Below are 6,966 nucleotides of genomic sequence, written 5' to 3'. Positions count from 1 at the left end.
AACTACATGGGGTTATAGATAGGTTTCAAAAGCACATAAAGGTTTGAAATTGATATGTATCATAAGACCTAATTTAGTTAGTGGGAACATTAGTCAAGTGCTTAGACTTTAGAGTCTTCTTTTGGACCAAAACAAAAGTGATTTTGTAAAATAATATTAGGAATTAAATAAAACACTAAGATCTTAAATCAAGCTCCGACATATCACATTAAAATTATGTATATATTATCCATAAATAATAGTAGGAATTAAATTAGAAACCAATCTCTCAAGCATATTAAACTAATTTAGGATGGAAAAGTTCCACCTCAAATTTCAAACTCGTATAGGATTTAAGCTTTAAATTCAAGGTTGACTTTAAAAATATAAAACGAAAGTTAGATTCGTTTAAAGGGACTAAAATGACTTGAAGCCAAACTACAGGGGCCATTTGCAATATTTGCCCAAGATGACGACATAGCGAAATGGGCGTCCCTCTCTTCCCAATTTCCCGACATCCCATCTATGCTGTCTGTAGTGGTCCGGCTTCCCATTCCCAACAAATTAAGCTCCAGAGCCCTAAATCAAGATTCTCACCAGCTCTCAAAGCCATGAAATCTTAGGCATGTTTCTTTTATCTCATTAATTTGTATCATAAATTAATGATTCTTATTGATTTTAGTTCTTAATTCTTGCCTTGAATTGCCTAAGATGGTAAATATTAGAAACATGCTTACCCTCATCTTCAATCTTACCAAATTTTACTCTTTTAGCTTACTTTCTGTGTGAATTTCATGTTTTAAGTGATTATTTTGATTCTTTTGTTCTGAGTTTAGACTAGGATTAACAACAACAGAGTAAATAAGGAAAATGAATTTTGGGTTTATTTCTACCCCAATTTTCTGGGGTGTCCTTGCTGTTGTTTCTATGTTTTTATTTGACGTTTGGGTGAAATTTTTAATCTGCTTTGAGGAATTAGGACTATCCCATGCTTTGTTTTGGCATGAACGCTAAGACTTGTTGATTTTCTTGCTATTTAGGAGAAAATAGCTATCATGATTTTTGAGTAAACTACATTTCACTTTTCCGTGATGGTAAAAGTTTCAATGCTTAAATTTTGCATGCACAGAATATTAGGAATTTTGCTAGTGATGTTTGTGGAGTTAGCTGTTTTTTTTTTTCCTTTTTTTTTATGTTTGTTTGTTATTTTGGATCTGGTCACCTATTCATGTGTCAATGTAACATAGATTCAAATGCACGTTATGCATACTTGGCTTTAAGCTGAAAGCTTACAACATGTAGGATCTGTATGGTCGTTTAATGCTTTTAATGCTTTTGGTTATCTGTATAAGTAATTAAAATCTATGATTATATGTCTACCTATACTCGTACATCTAAAGTAGAAAGATGAATTCCCAAGATTGATGGGATTCTTAAATGTGATGATGCAATATACTGGATAGTAAACAGTAATCAGTCACATTAGTTGCAATTCTTTTTGAGACAGTTTCAGAAAGAGAATAATATTATACCAAAATGAGTTGGGGAACTCGACATTAAATTGGATCAAGTGCAAAAAATTTCCATTTAGAAACCTTTAGTAGGTCATTAATAACCATTTCTAGAAAAATATTGATAAATGTAAATTGCGTGAATGGCAAATTTATATTTACTGCAACAAAAAATGATCGTACACATTTGTATGTGTGTGCAATAGTTCATAACCTTGAAAAAAGAAAAGAAGGAAAGCATGCATGAAAGCCAAGAACTATGGTGCACAACTACTTTTCGTACTGCTAATGTCCATGCTGTATTTAGAATTGACATGCAAAGGTAGTGCAGGTTGTGTCTGTCTGTGAAAAGTGAGTTACAAGTGAAGATGGAGCTACTTGGTTGCAGTTGATGTGGAGAAGACACACAGAGAGGTACTAGGGTTAAGTTTTTGTCTGTCATTTGATGAGTTGTGGACAAGTATCCTTTTTGCCTGTGTCGTGCCTTTGGCAACTATGTGTTGTGTGCACTTATGTTTTTCCCATGGTGCTTACCATATGATTAGACCCCATTTCGACTTTTGTATCTTATTTAGATTCATTTAGGTTTAATTTGCTTTTGTCTACCAATGTTTCTGCCCAAGCTGCAGTGAGAAATTCTTTTCATTGATAAAGGCTAACATAGTGCAAACTCTCCAAAGGTCCTCAAGCAGATATCATTTATTGATTTCAAGATCTTGAATTATAAGGTGTGGCAGATTAACAGTAAACACAAACTTTCACCTTATCCATCCTCATCCTAAGACCTTCCTTCCTCTTCCTCTTTTTTATTCCCTTTCTCTGTTCCCCATCCATTCCTTTCTCTTTCTCTTCCACTTTCTGCCCCTCATATCTATCAAAGATACATGCCTGCACAGATGAAGTAAATAAGCATAGCCGCTTGCACAGTTTCAGACATAGGAGCTTACAATCAACAGGGACATGGATGTGCAGTCACACACCCATAGAAAACTCAATCACTTATAGACACCATTACACATAAATAGAACACGGGATCCCTTATAGAGACACCAAACACTCAAAGCATACAAATAGGTGACTGAATTTGGAAGATAGGGTATGATAGAAAGGTGGTTACGAGAATAGGAAGGTTGGGGGTGAGGATAATTAGAAATTGTCGATGCTCCAGTCTTACTTTTCCTTTTTTTTTTTTTTTGTGGAGCCAGTGGAGTAGATCTTTTACTACAAAGCAGAAAGTGCTTCATTGCTTTTTTTTTTCTTTGCAATGCATGTGATTAATACATTTAACAAATTAACTCCATTTGAATCTTCTGCCATAGGTTGTGGTTAATTTCAAAAGTCTGAGATACTGGTGGTATTGTGGCAGAAAAAGAATGCTGGGGAATGCTAATATAATTAAGTCTTTGCTATTTGGTTTTATGATGTCATCAAATGGATGAGAAGGAGCTGTTTCCACCCACATGAGAAGCTAAAGGAATAACATCTGAACACAACTTCTTTGATAGTTTAAAAGTTTGATTTTCTTTTAGTTTTTGAGGTCAATGTTTCCAGGACCTGTGTAAATGTAGGTTTGAAAGATGCAATAATCAAACTAGTGTTCTCTAAGTGATAATTTGAGTTTTCCCTGACAGTTCAAGGATGCTTGCTCTTGGAAAATTGTGAAAGAAATGAACTGTATTGATAGGAAATGGCAAAAACAATAAAATATGTAGAGCAGGGTACAAGACCAATTTAGAAAAATGTTCATTCTTGGTTGAATTCTTTTTACCATTATGGTTGTCCTTATTAAATTTTCGACTTGTTGTCAGAGGCATTGTTTTCTTTTTATGTACTCACCAAAAAGTTTGAGAAAGAAAGAAGTACCATGTTAGGTAATTATTTTGTGTGGACTTTATTTAAGATATAACTTCCTTAGTTTTTTATAAATTATTTTTCCTTAAACAGTAACTGTTTATGAAAACTAATTTTTCGAAGATGTACTTTGCTGTTTTGCTTTCAGAACTTAACACTAAAAGGCAACCCAATCTTCTCTGCTGGCAATCATGAACTCCAGTTTCCATTTTGTGCTACATGGCATTGATATTCTTTTGACTAATCACCTCTGGATCTGCGTGTTTTAGTTCTTTGCATGCAAATGATAACGTAGTGATTTCCTTGTGAAATTGTGATTGTTGATTGTGTAACAATGCTATCATGAGAATTCTTTGTGTTCTGTTACATCACTTAGTTGGAGAGTGTGATGCGGCACCCCCTTAATGACCAGAAGGAATAGCCCTTGAGGATCTTTAGGAACCTAAGACCAATGATCTTTAGGATCTTTACAAGTTAAAGGAAAGTGTTATTGGTACTTGATGGTATTAAAAGCCTGTTATATGAGTCTTAGTTTATTTTGTTGAGTGGTAATGTTAAGAAAACTAGTTCATATACTCTATAGCTAGAGGCACATGGAGTCAAGCTTTTAGTGTCGAAGAGCCAAAGTAGGATCTCACTGTTCTTAGAATGTACTTTCCTTCTTTTTAAACTTCCCTTAGCTACTAAGTGTGGTAATCCCTATTTAGTGTTCGACTCCATATTTTTTCTTCTGTATGGATGATTTATAGAGTCCCATGTTCAAATGGCATGAATATTTTGCTCTGCTGTGCTGAGATGTATATATGTATAGAATAATGAAAATTCTTCCAGTCTCCCTTTCTCATTTTCTTTTTCTAGCATCTCTATTGCTTCCTTTTCCTATCACTCTTTTTTGTTGTTGACTCCATCGTGTTCACACTCATTTTTGGTGATGCATCAATGTGTCCAAAGCTTTGGTCCTTGAGTTAAAGATCTTACATTAATGCTAATATTGTTATCAATCTGATTTTCGACCACTTTCACACCATAGGAAGCTCAAAAATGATTTGACTGAGTTGTAAAAGAATATTAAAATCTAATAAAAAATTGTATGGTAGGCTGATTATCATGCAAGTGATTTCTTGTGAGTGTCCTGAAAGCTTAATGCTTTTCATTTGTGTGACTTTGTGTTTGGTTCCATTTGGGGATGAAGTGAAATTTTTGGATGATCAAGATGTAATTAAAGAAGACAAAATGAAATAATTTGTTTGTCATGTATGAAAATTAGAACATGACATGATTCTTCGCCTAGCATTTAGAGGAATGAGGATTTCTCCTTTCTGGTTGCTCCTTTTTCCTTCCCTATATTCAAGCTTGTTTATGTACGTATACTACAAGCTGCCTTGTGTGTATATACTTTTATGATGACATCAAGTATATGGACCTACCATGTTTTAGAGTTGAGTTCTCTCTAGCTCATAACCTTTCTTTAGAAGTCAAAAGACAATTGAATTGCTGGAACAAAGAAAAGAAGAAGACACAACCTGGTGTCTGAAAAGAAGGAGATTCTTTTGGTAATTTAATGTGCTTTAGTTTTCTTTTTTTTCTGATATGCACATTGATTGAAGCCTTGACACCTTGGAAGGCAAAACATAGAATCAACGCATATTGCTCCTCTATGGCAGTACTATTGTTCATTACAGATGAGAATTTGGTTGCAGAAAAATGAAAAGGAAAGATAGATGCTGTGACAAGGTTGTGCCAACACCGAAGAGAAATAGGAAATCCAAGTCCGAAGTAAAAGTGGATGAGTTTCAGCGCCTCCCAGATGAGCTGCTTCTCTCCATCTTCACCAAGATGCCAGATTTCAAATATGTTTGTCAATGCTCATTAGTCTGCAAGCGCTTTGCATCTGTGATCACCCTTGTGCACAATGTTACGGTGACTTTTATTAGCAAAGAATGTGAGGTATCTGAAGATCTCGCACACATCCAGAATGCTTTTGATAAGAAAATGTCCCCTCAAAACCAAATAACTCCAAAAATGGACATAACATGCTTGCGCCAGACACTGAAGTTTATCAATTGCCTCAGGAAATTTAAAGATCTAAAATCTGTCCACATCAAGTTCTCATATGTGGAAACATCATCATCCACGCCGCTTGAGTGGAAGACAAAGTTTGGACCTGAACTGGAATATGTCGTGGCTCTTTTACCTACTTCAATTGAGAAGAAAACCAAGCAGGAACTTAGTCAAGATCAAGAAGTTGGAGATGTTACATGGAGTCTTACCGAAAGTGAGTTGGAGCATAGTCTATACAGGGCATATGGCTGTTGCCAAGAGACTGTTGTAAGACAAACTATTCTATATATGTTAGTTGAGCATCACTCAATGCTTCATAGTGTGACAATAACAGACTCTGAGAAACAGGGGCGGTTGTGCATACAAGATGAACAGCTTCTTGAGTTAAAAAATAGCTTTAGAAATAAAGACTTGGAGCAGATATTTGAAGAAGTCAAGATACCTCATATATTTAAGGTTGGCTATGTGCCTGTTGTACGTTTGCCTGCATTAGGATACCTCTTGAAGGGTGTTATTCTTTTGATTTTCAAGCCTAAAGAAGAGCCCTCTGCAGGTGATGAAGATGTTGATGACAACAGTGCTTTATTGGCATGGCAATATGATGATGAAGAGGTGTTTAGGGAAACTGTAAGAGAAATGTTAGTGAACCACAAAGAAAGGATGCACCTGGTTCCAAGAGCTGCTGAGGATGCTGTAGCATGAAATCTCGCTGTAACCGTGAACTAGGGATCCCCTCATTCTGTTTTACTATTGTTTTACTTCATAGAGAAAAGAGAAAATATGCACCTCTTACTTGTAGTACACCCTTATTATTCTTGACCAAGTTGGATAATATTTAAAGATTGTTGTAATTCTATTTTTGATGTCAGTATAGCATCTGATAAGTTTATACAAGTTCTACAATTTGTTGCAATGTGAAAGTGGATAAATTGCCTGATTTGTCTGCTGTGTTTGTTCCATGTTGTGCAGAATACAAGTGTGGCAGTGCCTACCTCTATCATCTTTGTGCTTTACTTTTTTTAGTTGTAAAAGGAAATTTTACCCCTTCCCTGTTATAAAGTATCTGAAATTTCATGCTCTTTCTTGGCAAAGTCTTTCCAATACTTGGAAAGTTTCTGCTCTTTGAAGTCGAAGACTCTTTTTTAAGTGTGGGTTATTGAGCATGTATAACACTATTCATAATTATTGTTCAGCAGACTTTACCTAGTACTTCTACTCAAAAGGTGGTGTCCATCTTACAGGGGCAGGCACAAAAACATAAACATTTGAAGGATTGGACAAATGTAATTAAAAGAACAGCATGTGTATTAGATCAATTTACAAGCATAGGACATTGATTTGGAAACACATCTTAGACATTGCTGGCTTGTGCTTTACCAATTTTTGCCTCATTTAACCTTTTAGTTTGGCTATTAAAATTGCAGATGTAAGGTGCAAATTAAGCTTTAATGTTTGAAATCCAAGTTTTGCACATGTGTTATGGCTTCAACAGTGATAGTGTATGCACTGTCAGTCAGTGTATATAAGATTTACTCTTAAATTAAATGCATCTTTTTGGCAACCA

The 6,966-nt window shown here is 35.1% G+C and overlaps 1 protein-coding gene across 3 annotated transcripts; it reads left to right on the top strand.

The window, feature by feature from the left end:
- The first annotated feature begins 438 nt into the window (after positions 1–438).
- Positions 439–6,315, top strand: LOC113780971. 3 transcript variants are annotated; one of them, XM_027326773.1, is made up of 3 exons: positions 439–602; positions 1,822–1,904; positions 5,042–6,315. In XM_027326773.1, exons 2-3 carry the CDS (start codon positions 1,882–1,884, stop codon positions 6,102–6,104), a joined length of 1,086 nt encoding a protein of 361 aa, XP_027182574.1. In that variant the 5' UTR covers positions 439–602; positions 1,822–1,881; the 3' UTR covers positions 6,105–6,315. The 3 variants fall into 3 exon arrangements, with proteins under 3 accessions (XP_027182574.1, XP_027182592.1, XP_027182584.1); XM_027326783.1 differs by lacking the exon at positions 439–602 and adding an exon at positions 4,814–4,894 and having other exon boundaries at positions 1,820–1,904; XM_027326791.1 differs by lacking the exon at positions 1,822–1,904.
- The last annotated feature ends 651 nt before the right edge of the window (positions 6,316–6,966 follow it).

The sequence above is a fragment of the Coffea eugenioides genome, chromosome 1 (genome assembly GCF_003713205.1).
Source record: "Coffea eugenioides isolate CCC68of chromosome 1, Ceug_1.0, whole genome shotgun sequence".
Classification (NCBI taxonomy): domain Eukaryota; kingdom Viridiplantae; phylum Streptophyta; class Magnoliopsida; order Gentianales; family Rubiaceae; genus Coffea; species Coffea eugenioides.
Note: the sequence above shows the minus strand (reverse complement) of the source record. Positions and strands in the feature narration are given on the sequence as shown.

What these genes read in the sequence shown, in the direction of transcription:
- LOC113780971 (XM_027326773.1), top strand. Translation starts at nt 1,882, where the DNA reads ATGTGGAGAAGACACACAGAGAG. An exon ending in TGGAGAAGACACACAGAGAG is followed by an intron (nt 1,905 to 5,041) that starts GTACTAGGGTTA and finishes ATTTGGTTGCAG; the next exon opens with AAAAATGAAAAGGAAAGATA.